General features: G+C 42.3%; 1 protein-coding gene across 6 annotated transcripts; it reads left to right on the top strand.

Moving 5' to 3' along the window:
* Window positions 1-447: 447 nt before the first annotated feature.
* Window positions 448-20,340, top strand: pdcl (phosducin-like). Of its 6 annotated transcripts, none has more exons than XM_038782443.1 (4): window positions 448-581; window positions 12,759-12,960; window positions 17,484-17,665; window positions 18,235-20,340. In XM_038782443.1, the coding sequence occupies exons 2-4, from the start codon at window positions 12,798-12,800 to the stop codon at window positions 18,781-18,783; spliced, it is 894 nt and encodes a 297-aa protein (XP_038638371.1). In that variant the 5' UTR covers window positions 448-581; window positions 12,759-12,797; the 3' UTR covers window positions 18,784-20,340. The 6 variants fall into 6 exon arrangements, with proteins under 6 accessions (XP_038638371.1, XP_038638376.1, XP_038638372.1 ...); XM_038782448.1 differs by having other exon boundaries at window positions 514-534; XM_038782444.1 differs by lacking the exon at window positions 448-581 and adding an exon at window positions 582-716.
* Window positions 20,341-21,842: the final 1,502 nt, after the last annotated feature.

Genomic DNA, 21,842 nt, shown 5'->3' with positions numbered 1-21,842 from the left:
AGGTTAGGTGGATTGGCCGTGCTAAGTTGCCCCTAGGTGGGGGTTATGGATATAGGGTGGGGGATTTGGGTCTCAGTAGGGTGCCCTTTCAGAGTCTGTACAGTCTCGATGGGCCGAATGTAGAGATTTTGTTTTATAAATTTAGGGTATCCAGTCATTTTTCTTCCAATTAAAGGCCAATTTAACGTGGCTAATCCTTCGGGTTAGTGGGGGGAAAACCCACACAGACACAATGTGCAAACTCCAAACAGTGACCCAGGGCTGGGATTGGAACCCGAATCCTCAGCGTCGCAGTCCACTAACCACTGCCCATGTAGAGATTGTAGGACTCAATTCCTCTCAATCAGCCCTGGAGTAAGCTGTGGCCCCTCCCACTCCGCGGATGCGCGCGTGAAGCGTCAGGGACACGCGCGCGCGCGCAAGAGAGAGAGAGAGTCCGCCCCGCAGCTCAGCGCTGACTGGTTGGAGGCGGTGCTGTTCTGTGAGTGGCTGCCCAGGGAGGTCAGGCAGTGGACGTCACAATAGGCGGCGGGGGTAATCGGCGAGCGGGTGTCGCGCGCAGTTTGGCGCTGGCGGGGCCGGTAAGGCGGCGGTTAAAATCGGGATTGGGGAAGGTCGGTTGGGTCAGCCATCTTCGGGCGCTCGGAGAGCGAGGTTACGCGGTTGAAGTGAACGCGTTGTGCGGGGGGCCTTTTTGAACAAGGCCACTGAACTGGGTAAGAGGGGATCTCTCGGCTCCGGCCGCTGCCGCCAGCAGGCCTCTTGCCGGGGTGAGTGCGCCCCCGCGCCGGATTTGGGGCTCTGGGACAGGGCTGGAGACGGGGACGTGCGGGAACAACTTTTTATTCTGCATGTTTATTCCCGAGAAAGATGACCGGGGTCGTCTACCCTCTTCCCCCCCCCCCCCCCCCCCCTTCATTGTTTTGAGATAGTGGGAAACAGAACCTGTAATGAGAATGTCGATTTGCATCAGAAAGAAGTTGCTTTTTTTTAAACGTGGACCATCTGGAAATGTCAGTAATTTAAAACAGGCACCCAGAGACTGGGATGGAGGCTCCTTTACCTCGTCCTTGGTTTTTGAGTCTTTTGAAATGAAGTCACATTACTGGCTTTTCCAACAAACTATAGCCATTGAGGCATAAATACCCACCTAGTCAGGCAGCATGGTTTTGTGAAGGGGAGGTTGTGTCTCACTAACTTGGTAGAGTTTTTTTGAAGAGGTCACAAAGATGATTGATGCAGGTAGGGCAGTGAATGTTGTTTGTATGGGCTTCAGTAAGGCCTTTGGCAAGGTCCCTCATGGTAGACTGGTCTAAAAGGAGAAGTCACACGGGATCAGGGGTGAGCTGGCAAGATGGATACACATCTGGCTTGGTCATAGAAGGCAGAGAGTAGCAATGGAAGGGTGCTTTTCTGATTGGAGGGATGTGACTAGTGGTATTCTGCAGGGATCAGTGCTGGTACCTTTGCTGTTCGTAGTATATATCAATGATTTGGAGGAAAATGTAACTGGTCTGATTAGTCAGTTTGCGGATGACACAAAGTTGGTGGAATTGCGGATAGCGATCAGGACTGTCAGAGGATACAGCAGGATTTAGATTGTTTGGAGACTTGGGTGGAGAAATGGCAGATGGAATTTAATCCGGACAAATGTGAGGTAATGCATTTTGGAAGGTGTAATGCAAGTAGGGAATATACAATGAATGGTAGAACCCTCAAGAGTATTGACAGTCAGGGAGATCTATGTGTACAGGTCCACAGGTCACTGAAAGTGGCAACACAGGTGGAGAAAGTAGTCAAGGTATACAGCATGTTTGGCTGGGGCACCGAGTATAAAAATTGGCAAGTCATGTTGCAGCTGTATAGAACCTTAGTTAGGCCACACTTGGGAGTGTCGTGTTTAATTCTGGTCGCCGCACTATCAGAAGGATGTGGAGGCTTTAGAGAGGGTGCAGAAGAGATTTACCAGGATGTTGCCTGGTGTGGAGGGCATTAGCTATGAGGAGAGGTTGAATAAACTTGGTTTGTTCTCACTCGAACGACGGAGGTTGAGGGGCTACCCGATAGACGTCTACAAAATTATGAGGGGCATAGACAGAGTGGATAGTCAGGCTTTTTGCCAGGGTAGAGGTGTCAATTACTAGGAGGCATAGGTTTAAGGGGCAAGGTTTAGAGGAGATGTAAGAGGCAAGTCTTTTTACAGAGGGTAGTGGGTGCCTGGAACTCTGTCGGAGGAGGTGGTGGAAGCGGGGACAATAGTGACGTTTAAGGGACATCATGATAAATACATGAATAGGATGGGAATAGAGGGATTATGGACCCCGGAAGTGTAGAAGATTTTAGTTTAGACGGCAGCATAGTTGGCACAGGCTTGGAGGACCGAAGGGCCTGTTCCTGTGCTGTACTTTTCTTCTAGTCCACAGATGGGTGGCACAGTGGTTAGTACTGCTGCCTCAGCACCAGGGAGCCATGGTCGATTTTGGCCTTGGGTGACTGGAGTTCACACTTTCTCTCCGTGTCTGCCTGGGTTTGCTCCGGGTGTTTCAGTTTCCTCCTACAGTCTAAAGGTGTGCAGGTTAGGGGGATTGGCTATGAAATAAAAATCTCTTATTGTCATAAGTAGGCTTCAAATTAAGTTACTGTGAAAAGTCCTTAGTCGTCACAGTCCGGTGCCTGTTCGGGGGCGCTGGTATGGTAATTTGCCCCTTAATGTCCAACGGTTAGGTGGGATTAAGGGATTTCAGGGGAGTGGGTCTAGGTAAGGTACTCTTTCAGAGAGTCAGTGCGGGCTATGGTTAAATGACCTGCACTGTAGGGATTCTATGATTTGACCCACCTAGTCCTTGCTAGCTCGCTGTACAATGATGATGGTTGGGGGGGGTGTTGGTTCGCTCAGTTGGCTGTTTTATGATGTGGAGCGATACCAACAGCATACGTTCAATTCCCATACCGGCTGAGGCCTTATCAACCTTGCCCCTTGCCTGAGATATTGTGACCACCAGTCAGCTCTTTTTCTCTCAAACTGGAGGAGAGAGCAGCTTATTGTCCTCTGGGACTGTGGTGCAGTTTCTGAAATGGCAGTCAGTCTCATTCCCTCTGTAGGCCTGCAAGTTTATTTCCCACGAGTGCCAGTCCAATTTCCTTTTCAGAACTGTTGACCGTGGCAGCAAGTTCCAGGTCATCACCTCTTGCTGTGTAAAGAAAGATCTTCCTCCCATCATTCCACCACTGAGTCACACCCAGTATCTCATACCCAAAAGCTCCTCTAGTCTTTATGCCATCAGCTCAGTGAAACCAAATTTCTTTGTCTACCTTATCTTAAACCTGTCATCTGTATCAAATCAGCCCTCAACCTCCTTTGCTCCAAGGAAAACTTATCTGCAAATGTTGCTATTTATGCTATGACAGACTTGTAAAAGTGTTCAGCTCTGTCATTTTTAAATAGACTGTTAACGGAAACCAGCATGGGGCATGGTGGGAAAGAATAATAGGGAGGAAAGGTATCAGAAGAAGAGAATCAGAATAGCAGAGATCAAAGGGAAAACTTATTCGGACAGTGCCATTCATAATCTCAGGACATCTACAGCCAGCTAATTCACAAGTCCAAACGTGATCTGACTTCTCTTTCCCTAATCACCTTGTTCCCACATTTGTTTTTGGACTTGAGTGATGGGCAGTAACCTTAACTATATCACCAGAATAAAAATAGTTTAAAAAAATTATATCACCAGAAAGGCTGACCTTGCTGTAGAAATTAATATAAATTCTGTTACGATAATATATGCATTCTCTGGAAACAAGATTGCGTTTTGTTTTTGTTGTTTATTGAATTAGTCCAAACACCAGCTAACAACATTGAACCTTGTTGAAGCTGGAATCAACCCACCCCGATAATCACCAGCTGTTACTCCCAACCTGTTTTTTTTAATATAGTGTCGTGAGCAAATAATCTATTGTCATCCAGTAAAGCATAGGAGCAAAAGTCAAATACATCAACAGCCTATCAATGCACTTTCTTTGAGTGTCCATTGTCATTATGACATAGAGGGAGGCCATTTGGGTCATCACCGGCTCTCTAGAGCAATGTAGTGAGTCCCTCTCCCCACCCAATCCCTGTAGTCCTGCAAGTTTGTTTCCCTCAAGCGTCCATCCAAGTCCTTTTGAAATAATTGATCGTCGTTGCTTTTGCCCTTCTCATAGGCAGCGAGTTCCAGGTCATAACCGTTGTATAAGTGGGTCAGTTATACTGTAGATTTTGCATTGAATCAATACTTGTGTTGCATCAAAGCAAAATATGCAGTAGGATTGCAATTTATAACAAATTTTTGCACACTTTATTTATCAAAAGTGTAATATTGTACTGTATTTGCTTTACAGAGCAAAATGCAAATGATACCGGGTGGAGGATTTTTCCACTCGTGTGGGAGAAAAGATCTAGGGTACACAATTTAAGGATAAGAGAGAGGCCTTTTTATTTGAGGTGGTGTTCTCTCCCTTGGAGCGTAGTGGGTCATTGAATTTATTCAAGGATGACTTAGACAGATTTTCCAGCAGATGGAAAAGTGGAGTTGAGACCACAGCCAAATCAGCCATGATCCTATTGAATGGCCTCCGCCTGCTCCTATGTTCTTAAAGCATTCGTCGATGGTTTGATCTTGAATTTTTAATAATCTTCTGATTTATTGAGTACCTTTTTCAAAACTGACTGTTTCATTGGCACTTCACTAATAAAAGAAAATCACTTGGCAATGGAATGTTGCTAAATGACACTCTAAATGCTTGAAGTACACATGCAAATAACTGAATAAGGGTATTGCATTTTGGCCAAGGCAGCATACTCATGTAATTCAGAATTGCTTGCTTTATAATATCTGATCATTCGATCGTTTTAGACTGAAGTTCCACTTTTCTGCAGCATGTGGTGTTTCAATTCAAAGAATTGGGCATTTTTAAAACTACAAAATGACTGATCAAGAGTAGTCTGCATAACACCTTCCCACTCTCAATGCTGCCAAAGTAGGTACTGGTGTCAAATAGCTCCAAGTGGGTAAGTACAGTCATTTGGATTGACTTTATGATTAAGCTATTATTCATGAAGGGCCATCTTCTTGATCTTGCCCCTTGCCTGAGGTGTGGTGATCCTCGGGTTAAATCAGTCAGTTCTCCCCCTCAAAAGGGAAAGCAGCCTATATCCATCTGGGACTAGGGCGACTTTACTATTTACTTTATTATTGATGATTGAATAGCTTGGTCACTCCATTAAATTGGGAAATGCTTCCCAATTTGAGGAAGCATTTACACTACAAATGTGTCAGGTGCGACGTGCTTCCTCCAGGGAAACTTGCTTCACTCTTTGGTGCGAAATGAAATTGCTTGTAAATGTAACTCCTATGTCGTCGTAGCAATAGTTTGCAGCAATTAAATTTATCTGTTTCGGATTTTCTTTTATTCGTTCATGGGATGTGGGTGTCGCAGGCTGTGCCAGCATTTATTGCCCTTGGGGCAGTTAAGAGTCAACCACATTGCTGTGGGTCTGGAGTCACATGTAGGCCAGACCAGGTAAGGACGACAGATTCCCTTCCCTAAAGGACATAGTGAACCAGATGGGTTTTGTATGACAATCGACAATGGTTTCATGGTCATCATTAGACTTTTAATTCCAGATTTTTATTGAATTAAAATTTCGCCATCTGCAGTGGCGGGATTTGAATTTGGGTCTCTGGTTTACTCGTCCAGTGAAAATATCACTATGCCGTCACCTCCCCGATTGCAAGGAGCAGAATAGAGAATGTGTTTACGTTTCAAGGTAAATGGAATATGTCTCGTATGTCTTTTTTTTAAAAAAACAACTTGATGAAAGGTTAGAATTTTCCCTTTAGCATGATAAGTTCTATGATTACAAATTAATTGAATAATCAAAAATGAAAGTACACTCCACAGGGAAGGAATTCAATATGTTTGAATATTTTTAAAAAATGAAGTTGCAGCATGTGTCTACGAAACAATAAACAAGTATCATCATTAAGTTTTTCTTAATTGCATAGAGAATAACATTCAACATGTCACAAGATTGCAAGACACTTGGGGCTTGGATAAACCCTGAGAGTGTTCCACACCCTCAACAACATTCCCAGAGAGATTTTGTGTTTTGATTTTTTTGTGTGTATTCCTATTAAGTTCTATAATTGGAGATTTTTGTTACTTAACCTCCATATATTTTTTTAGATAATTGGAATGTCTATTTATCATTTTAGTATTGTTTTTATTTAAAGTGGCACAAGATTAGTGTTATAATTGTCAACTGGGAGGAAATTCTTATTTTCATTACAAGTTTATTTCCCTAGGTTCTCCTGTGTGTATGTCATTGTCGGTCAAGGGTTACAGTTAACATTCAAACCCAGAATTGCTGAGTTGTCCTAACTAAAATACCGTGCTAATTGTCAGCATAAAAGTATTTCTAAATGTTTACATTTAGTTTCGTCATTCTGTTTGAGGAACTTTAGTTCATAAATGTGAGGATTTCAAGGTAGATTTTGTTTTGACTGTTTAGAATTGAGCTCACTCTGGTTATTAAAATCTTCTAGGCTGTTTTTAATCCTGCACATCCGTCTAAGGATATGGTTTATTTGCTGGAAGGGTTTAATCTGCAGTTCTCTAATCTCATTCTGCCAAATTTAAACTATAATCTCACTCCAAGTACATCCCATGCGGATGCATTTTGAAATTGCTGTCATTTTGGATATTTTCAGAGTTCCTGCTGTTTTTTATTTGTTGAACCATGCCAATGACTTCGTGGGTTTGGAGAAAATATTTTATGGACAGCGAAGAGAGGAAACCAGATTTCTTGAAACGTGTGAAAATTAGTGTAATGCCTATGGTATCTTAATGTTGATCATTAAAATAAATTTGTTAGTGCCACTGTTGAAATAATAGACAGAGGAATTTAATATGTTTGCTATCTTTCATTATAATTTCAAGTTTAAGAAATGTAATTAAGAATTTTCCTTGTCTTTTTTGGTGCTCCCGTCTTAGAGGTTTGTAGAGCATGCTTTTTAAAAAGTTGTTCTGAGATAGATGTTAGGGCTACAAACCATTTGTCTGAACAGCTGTTCTCACAACCCCACCTGGGTATAATTACAATCAGGTTGTTTCTCAGTAAATGGAAAATCTAGAATATTCTGGTTTTAGGATAATCAGTCTGCTGTCAGAAATATATCTGCCAAATTGTAGTCCCAATAATGGTAAAAGCGACTGCACCAGCTGTTGTATACAGCTTGAATTTAACCCTGTGGTGAATTAAATGCATGTTTAATGTATTGCAAATCATTGTTTCATTCTATGCATATCAGATGCCAACCTATCTGTTTTCATGCAAGGAGATGAAACTTGCCAATGCTGGAAAAATGATTAAATTCAGGAACATTTGTTTCATTTTTGACATCCTCCTTGGCATTTCCTTGACATGCAGTAGGTCGATAAAGATGGACATAGGATGGCTGTGTCCATATTTCTATATTCCTGAAGTTAAAGGCTTGTGTGTACACCAGGAATTTCTGCTGTGTGCATCTAGATGTGGAATTGACTCCTATAAAGATATCTTCTAGGATTACGATACACAAAGGGAGTCGATGAAGTTTTCTGCTTGCTGCTTGTTTGCCTAGTTATCTTCTGTTTTAGTGCTTGGAACAAGACTTGCATTATTGCCAAGATTTATTTTTTTGTATAGTTCACCTTCATTATAGTCCCAACAAAAGTTTGTAGATGCATTGTGTAAAAGAGATTTTTATTTTAAGCAAACATTTGTTTATGACTGTATTTAAGCATTGAGTGTTTGAAATCAAGCTCTAGTCCATTGATTTGCATCGTGTTACTCATGGACCAGTTCCTTGCATCTGTTACAGATGTGTGCACACATGTATTTAAATATTTTCCATCAAAACAAAAGCTGGAAATGTTTTATTTATAGGATGTGAGCAGTCATTGGTGCTCCAATTAGAGTCCTGTAGATTTGAGAAAAAAATGGTTAGATAATGTCTCATGTGGTTGTTCAGTTGACTCTTCACCAGGTTGTTTTGTGATTGAATGTCAGGGGGTTATTTCAGTCTTGCTTTGCTTCTGATTTCACTGAGCCACCACAGCAACTGCAGTGGCAGTTGAGGACTGGTAAGGGATGGCTTTTATTGTTTTTTGACCAGGTACTACAGAACAGATTTTAAAATGTTTGCTGTTTGTGGACTATTTTTTTAAAGATTACTTTTTGACCAGTATTCTACTATCATTAGATGGCTAGTTGCAAAATACAGTTTAAGATCAATAGTGCACTTGTTATGCTTGTTACAGAATAAAGCTCTTTTGGTGGTTTTGTGTTTGGATGGGTTGGATTGTTAGGTTTGTGTATGGTCATCTGAGTGAGTAAAAGATACACATCCTTCCTTTTGATGCCATATGCTGTGCAGCTTTTTCCAACAAAGGTACTGTTATACATTGAGCAGATATTGCTGGACATTCTGAAAACGGTGGTTATTCAAGTGGCAGCGATGTTGTGCTGTGAGCTATACATTCTAACATCTTTGTAATTTTCAAAGGCTAGCTAACAGGATATAACAAATGGTGTGCAGCAGGGATCCATGCTGGGGCGTCAACTTTTTCACAATTTTTATAAATGGCTTGGATGACGGGACAGATGTTGTTAACTTTCCTGACGACGCATATAGGTAGAAAAGTAAATTGTGAAGAAGACGTAAAGTCTGTAAAGTGACATAGATAGGTTAAGTGAGTGGGCAAAGATCTTGCAAATGGAGTATAATGTGGGCAAATTTTGAGTGGTCTATTTTGGCAGGGAGGATAGAAAAGAAGCAAATCATGTAACTGGTGAGAGATTAACTGGTGAGAGATTAAGAGGGACCCGATTGTCCTAGTGCATGAATCACAAATGCAGATGCGCCACTAAATTTAAAAAGGTATTAGAATGTTGTTTATTGTGAGTTCAATTTTGCAGGTGTACAGTGCACATTATTGGTCTCCTTATTTAAGGAAATATGTAAATCTGTTGGAAGCAGTTCAGCGAAGGTTTACTGGACTACTTCCAGGAATGAGTGAGGGTTGGAGAGGTTAGGTTTGTATCCACTGGAGTTTAGAAGAGTAAGAGGTGACTTGATTGGAACCTTTAAGACCCTAAGAGATATTGACTGACAGGATGAACGTGGAAAGGATGTTTCCTCTTGTGAGAGAACCTGGAACAGGAGGTCACTGTTTTAAAAATAAGATGAGGAAAAAAAAAATTATTTTGAGGCTAGTGTGTCTTTTGAACTCTTCCTCAAAAAGCCGTGGAAGCAGAGTCTTTGAATATTTTAAAGGTAGAACTAGAACTTTTAAGGTAACAAGGGAGGGAGTGAAAGGTTATTGTGGGGGGAGGCGGGAATGTGGTTACAGCCAGATAGGTCAGGTCTACTCGTACATTGATGCAGACAGAACAATAGTCACAAGTTAATCGGGGTCTTTCATTTGAAACGCAACTCCTCTATTAGAAGATGAACAACTGTAGAAAAGGGTTTAGAATAAAATCCAAAATATTTTATTCCCTTATTTTATAGTTTGTATTCTGTATGTTTCAAAGTGGTTGGTTTAGGCATCATGCATGTTTTAGCCATTCAATAGCCTCGAGTTCAGCATTGTCCAGAGGACTCTTTGTGAGTCACCAGCCATCATGATTTGCCTCACAGCTTCTCACCCCACATCTAAAATAGTTGATCTTGCACTGCAAGAAATTAATTACTCTTAAAGCCTAATCACTGGGAAATATGGTAGCTTGTGCACAACACAGGCCTACAAACAGTAGTGACAAAAGTGACCAATGATCTAAGTTAATTATGTTTTAGTTGAAGCATAAAATTGGATAGGCTAGCAGAACGACTCTGCTTTTCAGCGAATGCTGCCAAAGGATCTCGAGAGAGAGAGAGAGAGAGCAGAGGGGATCTCTGATTGATTAATGTCTCATCCAAATTATATTTCTGACAGTGCATGTAGTGAGTTTAATCCCATGATCTCCTGACTCGGTTGCAAATGTGCTACCATTGAATCAACTAAGGGTGTTGCTATGAATTGGGAGGCTGGGGAATAATTGGGCTAGGGAGCAGAGATATAATTCAATATCAATTCTGAAGTCATTACTATATTTCCATAATGAATTGTGAATATGCAATTCTAGATGTAGTAGTAAAAACTGAATTTTACAAATATAGACATATGTTAATCAAGTGTAATAGCTTTTGGATGTCTGAAACCACAAATGGTGTCTGTATTGTGGAGAGCTGTGACTGCTGTAATGGACTCTGCGCATGTACTAGAGTACCTGAACTGGTCAGAATAAATACATCATATAGCCTGGTGCAAATTATTAAGTGGCAGATGGTTCTGGATTTGAGTCTGTTCATCTACAGGACGTGAACTGCTGGCAGAGGGGAAAATGATGACAAAATCTTGTTTGTGTATTAATTTTTGCATAACTCCCATCAGTCACCATAAATGGTCACATGTTGCTGGCATAATTTATTCTTGCCTAAATGCATTACCCTTTGTCTGAAAACTTGGATGAATTGCATTGCAAAAATATGAAACTGAAATGTGCGATTGATTTTCTCATGAGTTGGGAGGCAGGCCAGTTGATAGTCAATGAAGTAGGTTATCCACTTTAGGTTCAATTGGGATTTTTTGGGGGTTCCTGTTAAAACTCAGTTGCATATTACCACGTGTAAAATCTGCCATGAACTGATGCAGTTCGGCATTCATTTAAAAAAAAAAAATTTTGCTTCAAAAAAGTATTCCTTACTATATTTAAGTGTGGCAACATGATACAATTGAAATGGGTTTATCGTGGAAAATAAACATTTTTAATCCGCGCCAATCCACCAGCTGTGGATTGTGAGTAACCTTGTTTTCAATTAGTGAAAATGGCTTTATAAAACAATGGAGCAATTTGCTAGTTACATTGTGATGCAAGTCAGTTTCTCAGTAAATTTAAATACTTGTGGAATTTGGAGCATGTCCAAAAGGAAGCTGAATTTTTAGAGGCTCCTACCTGTATTAGCAGGAATTTGCAACAGTGATTGAGTCATCCTGGGCATGCTCTGTTTAGTGGGTGATGCCAGCATCTTAACATATTCTTCTGAACGAGTGCAAAAGATCTCAAATCAGTTTGAACTGAATAGAACCTGCACTTAAAATTCTTTGCATGAGTTATGCTGATCTTGAACAAATTGCATTTAATAAAAAGCACAGTCGATCAGGAGCTCGACCCTGTGGCACCTTATTTAAATGGACCCAACTACAAGTTTAAGTGGCAGGTATCCTGCCTCCAGTTTGTGTTTTGAATTAATAAGTGTTGCACCAAGTGGTAAAATGGATAAGCATTCTTAGTGCTTGAAGTTAAAAATATCTGAAAGAACAGGTCGATTGACTGGCATTGGTAAGGGAGATCCCAGTTTTGATTAGATCGGGCGAAAACAGATGGGCGTGGGAAGGTAGGTGAGTCCACAACCAGGCGTATTCCTTAATTGCCATCATTGTATTTACCTTCACCTCGGTCTTTTAGGTGAATAGGTTTGTAATTTCCTTTGGGAATCTTGGAAAGCATAACAATCAAATGCAAAATTTGGTTGCACAGCGCCTCTTCTAACAGTAGTAACTATTAACCTGCATCCAATTTATGCTTGGCCAATATACCGTTGCGTTTCTACTTTCTGTAGCAATCACCATTGTGTTTGATTCGACTTAATAATGTGTTTGCTAAAGAAGGAATATTGTATTTGAAGCATGTGTGTGTGTTATTTAGCTATACACGTGATTTATGCCATATTATTTACTAGGATTTTGCCAGGACCGAAGATTTAAGCTATGAAAAATATTAGATAGGCTGGCGTGGTTTTCCTTGGACCAGAGGAGGCTGAACGCTGACTTAATTGAAGTGCATTAAGTTATGAAGGAAGTAAATAGAGCTAACCTTGTTTTCCTTAGCAGAGAGGTCAAAAACCAGATCTAAAGTAATTGGTAGAAGGATGATTGTGGAGATGAGGAAATCTTTCTTCGCCCAAAGTGTGGTAGAGACTGAATTTGACGAGAGAGGCAGAAACTTCCACTATGTTTTAAAAAGTACATAGATATCTACTTAAGCAATGAATTACAGTGCTGCGGACTTCATGCAGGAACATGGGATTAAACTGGGTGGCTCCTTGATAACATAGAGCCTTGTGATTTCCATGTGTGTTTATAGTACCTTCTGACCACTCGGAACAGAAACTTAACTGGATCTTTTACGGAGGGCATTCTGCAATAACTTTGTGAAAATTAGCATGTTTACAGTAGCTTCATTGTTTTCCAAGTTTCCTTAGAGGATTCAACTGGGTGTAATTTACATTAATTTTCATATGAAAATGTTATCGCTGCTATTCATTTTTAATGTAAAATATTACTGCTGGCTGCTAATAGCAGCCACTTTCTAACCTGACAAAATTGGAACTATTGAGTTCATAGAGAACAGGTTTAATACTAAAAAATGACAAGAATTCAATTTTTTTAATGAGCAAGCAATGAATTTCCATTTAGATAAATAAAGTGGAATCGACTTGAAATTACTTTATTATAAATGCCTTTTAAGAATGTTGAAACAAGTTATCAGGCAGGTGTTAGAAGACTATTAATTTTTTAACACTTGCACCTAAATTATATTAATTTGATGGTTAATTTCTTCGTTTCTCTTCTAGATAATTTTTTGACTTTGTTGGTCTGAATCACTGGTTACAATGACTACGTTGGACGACAAGATTCTTGGAGAAAAGCTCCAGTACTATTACAGCAGCAGTGAGGATGAAGACAGTGATCGTGATGAGAATGAACGAAAGCCTGTCAGAAATCCTGGAATTTCGGTGGAGCCAGAAGTCCGAGAGCGTAGTGCCATCAACACAGGTATTCGATAGGAAATTACGGTGGCGAGCAGGAAATGTTTGCCAGCAACATATTTTGGACTTTTTGGTTGAAGGACTCTTATTTTTAAATATTTCAAATATTGTTTTCCCCTAAAACAAGAATAAACACCAAAAATTGACGATACCAGGTTTGATACCATTATATTCAGTAAAGTACTTAAACATGATTGTCACTCTTTCTGTTAAATTTCCAGGCTAAGGATTCCTCCATTCACTAATTGTATTAAAGTGGTAAACATGAATGGGAGGCCAACTAGAAGAGTAATTGGACTTCGAGATTACAAAGTTAGTTGTTAGGATTTTAGACAGGGGGGGATGCAGGCAGTGTGGTGTGAAAGTAAGCCAGGAAGGGGCTCTAGTCTTAGTGAACTTGTTTAATTTGAGACTATGCTAGAGAGCACAAGTTGTCTGTGGCCAGGGCATTCATTAATTGCAGGATGATGGCCTTGGTCTTGCTAGTTTAAAAAAAATATTCATTCAGGGGATGCGGGCATAACTGTCCGGGCTAGCATTTATTGCCCATCCCTAATTGCACTTGAACTGAGTGGCTTGCCATTTCAGAGGGCATTTAAGAGTCAACCACATTGCTGTGGATCTGGAGTCACATGTAGGCAGATTTCCTTCCCTAAAGAACATCAGCGAAACAGATGGGTTTTTATGACAATTGACAATGGTTTCATAGTCATCCAGATTTTTACTGCCGTGGTGATATTTAAACCCGAGTCCCCCAGAATATTACCCTGAGTTTCTGGATTACTAATCCATGATAATACTACTATGCTGCCGCCTCCCCACTATCTCTAATAATTTAATTAGAAGAATTTGCTCATCTAAAACCAAATTTTGAACAACTAATCTTGGCAGTAGGCATTGGAGAGTTTATGGGGAAGTAGATGTTATCTGTTTACAAATAGAACCTGCGACCCAATCTGCAAATGATGTCACCAAGGGCCAGACTGCGGATTAGAACATAGAACAGTACAGCACAGAACAGGCCCTTCGGCCCTCAATGTTGTGCCGAGCAATGATCACCCTACTCAAACCCACGTATCCACCCTATACCCGTAACCCAACAACCCCCCCTTAACCTTACTTTTTAGGACACTACGGGCAATTTAACATGGCCAATCCACCTAACCCGCACATCTTTGGACTGTGGGAGGAAACCGGAGCACCCGGAGGAAACCCACGCACACACGGGGAGAACGTGCAGACTCCACACAGACAGTGACCCAGCTGGGAATCGAACCTGGGACCCTGGAGCTGTGAAGCATTTATGCTAACCACCATGCTACCGTGCTGCCCACGGGGGTTGGGGTTTATGGCAAGGATCAATCTTCCTGGGATTCTGGAGGTGACAGTGCAGGTATGGGAATAGAAGCAATTGGTAGAAAACCTCTGGTGGTGATTCAGTAGTCAATACTGGAACCAGCAAAGGCTCCACAGAGCTGAATAACAGAGGTGAGGTGTTGGAGGAGGACGCTGGGGTGAAAAGTGCCAAAAGCCACTGGAAGGTTGAGGAAAGATAACATGCCATAGGTGGTGTTAAAGGATATCATTCTGACTTTGGTTTGTGATTGAACATGGAGGGAAATACAGGAACCTACTTGTGTGCATTCAAATGTGGGGCCTCTTGACACTTTCTCTTTAAGCTCTGTATCATCCTCTGCTTCAAACATTTATCTGTTCCTTCAAAAGATGCAATGGTCTCCGTTGCAATTTCTGTAGCTTTAAAGCTTTAAACATTTGCTTTGGCTGGTTGCAGTTAACACTGCAGCAAATGTAAAGTTACTTAGGAGAGTACCTCCTTGAGCAGGTTTCTGCCTCTGATAAATAGAATAACATTAAAGACTGAATTGAACTACACCCAATGAGACTTAACATCACTTTAAAAAAAATAAAATTCTTCAGTTATACTGCAGATTCCACCTTGATCAATCTTTAAATTGACTTACATTGCTGTGGAAGTCATCCACAAGTTTTATTGTAAATCATTTTGAGTTTCATGATATTGCAAAGTCCAAAAGGTTGGTGCTCATAGAGTTGAAACTCCGATCCTTCTGTGGCATCATTTATTATTATATTTTTTTAAATATAATTTTTACTGGAATTTTTTACAGAAAATATAAAACATAATGACAAACAATGAAATGCAACAAATTAACCCATAATAACTGTAACACCCCCCAGACGTATCGACGCATGTATCACACCACCCCCCCCCCCCCCCAACCCCAATGAACAACAAAAGAACTTAAAATTAAATAAACAAACATAGTCGTCCGTCCCCCCCCCCCTCCGTTGCTGCTGCTACTGTCCCCGTACCCTATCGTTGAGCCAGAAAGTCGAGGAAAGGTTGCCACCGCCTAAAGAACCCTTGTACCGACCCTCTCAGGGCGAATTTGACCTTCTCTAGCTTAATGAAACCCGCCATGTCATTGATCCAGGTCTCCACGCTTGGGGGCCTCTCATCCTTCCATTGTAGCAAGATCCTTCGCCGGGCTACTAGGGACGCAAGGCCAGCACACCGGCCTCTTTCGCCTCCTACACTCCCTGCTCCACCCCAACCCCAAAAAATCGCGAGTCCCCATCCTGGCTTGACCCTGGATCCCACCACCCTCGACACCGTCCTCGCCACCCTCTTCCAGAACTCCTTCAGTGCCGGGCGTCATTTATTATTGATGTAGAATTTGTTAAATGCAATATACCAGCTGAACAACTTCAGTCCATGGTCAAAACAAATTTTGCATTTTTTTTTTTTTTGACAGACAATTTTAATGAGGTATTTTTGGCATTGGAAACAGTAACAATATGCATTAGTGTGCAGATACCAATTACAAAAAACATAGTGCAAATAACAGTACCACTCTCGCAGATAGACCCGCCTATTCTTCCCCCCTACTCTACATTATTCTAACCCCCCCCCTCCCCCTGCTGACGATTAGTTCCCCGCGAAGAAGTCGATGAATGGTTGCCACCTCCGGGCGAACCCCGATAGTGATCCTCGTCAGGCAAACTTGATTTTTTTCCAAGCCGAGAAAGCTTGCCATGTCCGACAGCCATACTTCAGTTTTGGGGGGCTTTGAGTCCCTCCAGGCCAACAGTATTCGTCACCGGGCTATCAGGGAAGCAAAGGCCACAACGTCGGCCTCTATCCCCTCCTGTACTCCCGGGTCTTCCAACACCCCAAAAATCGCCACCTCTGGGCTCGTCGCCACCCTTGTTTTCAGTACCCGGGATATGACGTCCGCAAATCCCTGCCAGTATCCCCTGAGTTTTTGACGCGCCCAGAACATGTGGACATGGTTCGCTGGTCCTCCCCCACATCTGGCACACTTGTCCTCCAGCCCAAAGAATTTGCTCATCCGGGCCACCGTCATGTGGGCCCGGTGAACCACCTTGAACTGAATCAGACCGAGCCTGGCACATGTTGCGGTTCCATTTACCCTCCTCAGAGCGTCTGCCCATACGCCTCCCTCCAACTCCCCACCAAGCTCCTCCTCCCACTTAAGTTTCAGTTCCTCGGTTCTTGTGTCCTCCGCTCCCATAAGCTCCTTATAAATATCTGAGACTCTCCCCTCTCCTACCTCACCCCTGGAAATTATCCTGTCCTGGATCCCCCTTGGTGGAAGGCGTGGAAAGGACGGGACCTGTCTACGTACGAAATCCCGCACCTGCAAGTACCGAAAGTCATTCCCCCTTGCCAACCCGAACTTCTCCTCCAGAGCCCTCATGTTCGCGAAGCTCCCTTCCAGGAACAAGTCGCCCATCCTTCCCACCTCCGCCATGCTCGAAACCCGCCATCCATCTTCCCCGGGACAAATCAGTGGTTGTCACATATTGGGGACCAGACCGACGCTCCCACTTTCCCCACATGCTTCCTCCATTGGCCCCAAATCCGCAAAGCCGCCACCACTACAGGGCTGGTGGAGTACCTGGCCGGAGGGAACGGCAGGGGAGCCGTGTCCAGGGCTGCCAGGCTGGTGCCCCTGCACGAAGCAGCCGAAATCTCGCATTATTAACAGAAAACGTTGTATATAGCATATTTTAAAATACAGATTCCATTAATTCTGAGTGTCCCTGTGTACCACTTGAGTCTATAGTCAAATAATAAATAGGTATCAACAAAAACATGTCATTACTGGATCCCACAGTAGTTCATTGTTTCCCACTAGTGCATCAGGCTGAATTTATTTTGAAAAGAGAGAATACATTTACAAATTAATGAAATGGACAGCTCAGGAGTTCTTTGAAACATGCTTGTATTATAATTTGTAATGGACTTCAATTAGATATTAGGCTAGAATGAATTTTGGAAGCTACTTGTGAAAAGGATTCATTAACCTCCTGTAATAACGAAGAAGCATTGAATGCACATTAGACTTTTTTCCGTGCAGTTAGTAAATTCTGAAGGTTATGCCCTCTGGTGTTTGCCTCATACGTGCTGTCCAGCAAATGCTTTTATTTTGTTGATCGCCATTGTGTTTGTTCCTCTTTTTGCAGGCCCTAAAGGAGTAATAAATGACTGGCGCCGGTTCAAGCAGCTCGAAACAGAGCAGCGTGCAGAGCAGCGTCGGGAGGTGCGGAAACTCATCAAGAAACTCTCAATGAGTTGTCGGTCTCATTTGGATGAAGAGAAAGACCAGCAGAAGCGGAGAGCAATCCAGGACAAGATCAATGGAAAGGTTAATGTTGTGATTTGTGATGTGTAACTTGTCAATGAGGGAACAGAGGGTTGTGGAAATACCAAACACAATGAAGAGAATTGGATTGAGGCTCTGAAGCATAAATTGCAGAAAGTTTGCCAAAATGAAATTGTTTTTTTTTTAGAAAGGAAATTGATTAAAATAGGCTTTACTAATCATTCCATTTTTTATTTTAGATTAACTTGACTAAAGTAAAAATCCAGTAACGAGAAATTTTCAGTTTGTGAAATATTTTTTAATTTTAAAGTTCCTTGTGTGTGTGTGTGTGTGTGTATTGTAGGTATTAGTTCTGACCATCAATGCTAATGTTGTTGGATCCGGATAAAGTAACTAAGGCTGCGATTTCCCCAACCTGGGTTCACCCCGCTCGGCCAGCGAGAACGGAGAATTTGGTGCTCAGCCAAAAACTCCATTCACTGCAGCGGGACTGAAGAAACCTGCCTGTGTGAACGGACAAAGAATTCCAGCCTAAAATTAGTGAGAAACATGTATTTGCACTCGCAGTGTGCACGTTCAAATCTAATCTTTTGTGGATTTTTATACTGTAGATGACTATGAAAGAGTGCAATATGTTGCATGAAAAGGATGATGAAGAGTTTTTGGAGCAGTACAGGAAGCAGCGGATGGAGGAAATGAGGGAACATCTGTACAGTGGAAAGCGCTTTGAAGAGATTTATGAACTAGGCAGCTCGCAAGCGTTCCTGGACACAATCGACAAAGAGGAAAAGAATACCCTCATAATGGTGCATATCTATGAAGATGACCATCCTGGATGTGAAGCCATGAATGGGTGTCTGATCTGTCTAGCTACAGAATATCCGGTTGTGAAATTCTGCAAAATCCGCAGTTCTGTTATTGGAGCCAGTGCAAGATTCACTAGTAATGCCTTGCCTGCTCTGCTAGTCTACAAATGCGGAGATTTGATTGGCAACTTTGTGCGCATCACTGACCAACTTGGATATGACTTCTTTGCAGTAGATTTGGAGGCGTTTTTGCGAGAGTATGGTGTGCTGCCAGAGAAAGATGTGGTGTCACCCACATCCATTCAGAGTGCTTCGGTGTCTCGTAGTGATGATAGTGATCTGGAAGTTGACTAATGACAAAAGAGCTACTACCATAGAAGTTAGTTGTTCAGGGCGGGCATTATTGAGGCTTAGTTTATTTCTCGAGCAAATTCAAAGCAAATAACTTTTTTTTTTAGAAAGTGGACAGCTACCGGCACCTAAATTATATCATGGACCACTGATTTGAGGTGGTGCCTGTTTTTTCAATTTTACACAAGCTCTCCCGTAGCAATGTATGTTAATCAGGCCACCATATGTTTTGTTCTTGCCCCGGTTAGCCTCTGACGGGTAGCGCAGTAGTTAGCACTGCTGCTTCACAGTGCTGCGGACCCGGGTTTAATCCCGGCTCCAGGTCACTGTCCGTGTGGAGTTTGCACATTCTCCCTGTGTCTGTGTGGGTCTCGCCCCCACAATCCATCAAAGATGTGCAGGGTAGGTGGATTGGTCATGCTAAATGGCCCCTTAATTGGTAAAAATAATCAATTGTGTGCTTTCAATTTATAAAAGAAAATCGTTAGCCTCTGACCATGGTCCTGTAATTTTACTCAATTCCATTTTCTTCCTGCAGCCCCGTCAGCATCAGAGCTGTTACTAATACGAGAACAACATGAAACATTCCAATGTGTTTACTGTAGAAAATATTTGCTTTGGAGTGGTTCTAAGTGGTTATTGGAAATGTTCTTTGCAACAAAACTCTTAAGTCAAGCTATGCATTTGTGGAAGCTATGCTAAATATACAATTAGATTCATACTGATGATTGCAAATAATGAAAATCTGACGGCATGTTTAGTTTCTGGACATCTGGGTATATCTTAACTGAAGGAGATGTACTGTAGCACTGTATATAATTTTCTTTGTATTTTTGTTTTTCCAAATTTGGCATTTCTGATAAACTTTCTGACAAAATCTGCTTTCCTGCTACTCTGTGAGGGTTTCAGTTCTTTGTAATCAAAGCAGAATGTTACAAACTTTTTCTGACATTCTTAGATAGTGATCCAATCTCTCCATAACTGTTAGTTACCTCCACTGCTAAGACCTCCTTTCTACCACTTTGTTTCCTTTTATTTGTGTTGTTTCCAGAATCTTTCATGCAATGCAGTGATTTGTAATGAATTTACTTTGAGGACCTCTTCGTATAAAAGCAAATAGTTTACATCTTCCTAAACTTCACATTTCTGTTTCCTTAATTATATCTACATACAAAAGGTGATTAATTTCTGTTAATTATACTGTGAGGCATGATTGTTCATCTTAAGTTACATTATTTGCATGAAGTTTAAATAAACACCAAATTTCCAATAAATGTAGCACTTGTGTTGAGGTGTTCAATCGCATGGTAACTATCAGATTTTATAGGCGTTTTTAAACAGTTATTATTTGTGTACCTAGCATTTGTAATTCTGAAAGTATATTTAGTTTTAAATGTCCCCAAATGATGGGTAGCGATTGTGTAATGTCCAACTGTGCAACTTTTGTAATATTGCTTCCTGTGAACGCATTGTATTTTTAATAGTTCCAATTACAAAGGAAAAGAAATGTGCTTCTTTTACCATTCTCTCTTAATCTAATAAAAAAAATAAGTGACATCAGATTGTCTGTTCATTTACGGTAATTTTAGCCCTCCTTAACATAGGTTTTTAAGCATATGTCCCACGTTTTCTCTGGTCAGCTGCACTGACTTTGTTTTAGGGCAACACGATAGCACTGTTGCTTCACAGTTCCAAGGTCCCAGGTTCGATTCCCGGCTTGGGTTACTGCCTGTGTGGAGTCTGCACGTTCTCTCCATGTCTGGGTGGGTTTCGTCCAGGTACTCCGGTTTCCCCCCTCAAGAAAAACGTGCTGCTAGGTAATTTGGACATTCTGAATTCTCACTCTGTACCCGAACAGGTGCCAGAATGTGGCGACTAGGGGAATTTCACAGTAACTTCATTGCAGTGTGAATGTAAGCCTACTTGTGACAAAGATGATTATTAAATGATTCTTGTACACTGAAATGAAAAGTAGTTCGTGGTTTTGTATTTTCACCCCTCTCCCCCGTGGCCAACTTTTCTTTTTCCTTTTGGTCGCTTTTGAAAGCATTTAACTTCACTGGGGTGTAATTGCAATGGCTCTTGGGTGCCTTGTCTAGCTGTGGATTGAGATGTGGTCTTTGATGGTGAATGTTAGCAGACTGACCATCACTAAACAAGAGTGCAGGAGTACCCGTGTGTTTACGCACCTGAAGGCGGACGTGGCCATGCTTCAGGAGACGCACCTGAAGGTGGCGGACCAGGTTAGACTGAGGCAGGGATGGGTAGGCCGTGTTTCATTCGGGGCTGGATGCAAAAAATCACGGGGTGGCGATCCTGGTGGGAAAGAAGGTGTCGTTTGAGGCGTCAAATGTGGTGACGGACAGCGGCGGGAGGTATGTGATGGTGAGCGGGAAGCTGCAGGGGGAGCGGGTGGTGCTGGTGAACGTATACGCCCCGAACTGGGATGATGCGGGTTTTATGCGGCGCATGTTGGGCTGCATTCCAGATCTGGAGATGGGGGGGGGACTTCAATACAGTGCTGGATCCCCCATTGGATCAATCCAGGTCCAGGACGGGTAGGAGGCCAGCGTCCATAAACCCCCTCAACACCAAGGGACATCCCTGTCTCGTAAGGTGTTGAGGGGGTTTATGGACCAGATGGGAGGGGTGTGGATCCTTGGAGGTTTGCGAGGGCCAGGGAGTTTTCATTCTTCTCCCATGTGCATAAGGCCTATTCCCAGATCGATTTTTAAATTATGAGCAGGGGGCTGGTTTCGAAGGTGGAGGATGCCGAATATTCGGCGATAGTCATTTCGGATCATGCCCCGCACTGGGTAGACCTCGAGCTGGGGGAGGAGAGAGACAAGTGTCCACTCTGGCGCTTGGAGGTGGGGCTGCTGGCAGATGAGGAGGTGGGTGGGCGGGCGGGTTCGAGGATGTATCAAGAGGTACCTGGAGGCCAATGATAATGGGGAGGTTTGAGTGGGGAATGGGGCGTTTCTTGGACCGGCTGAGATTCCCGAAGGTGGAGGAGGGGCAGGTGGGGGGACTGGGGGCGCCGATTGAGCTGGAGGAGCTGG

Source organism: Scyliorhinus canicula, chromosome 21 (genome assembly GCF_902713615.1).
Source record: "Scyliorhinus canicula chromosome 21, sScyCan1.1, whole genome shotgun sequence".
NCBI lineage: Eukaryota > Metazoa > Chordata > Chondrichthyes > Carcharhiniformes > Scyliorhinidae > Scyliorhinus > Scyliorhinus canicula.
Note: the sequence above shows the minus strand (reverse complement) of the source record. Positions and strands in the feature narration are given on the sequence as shown.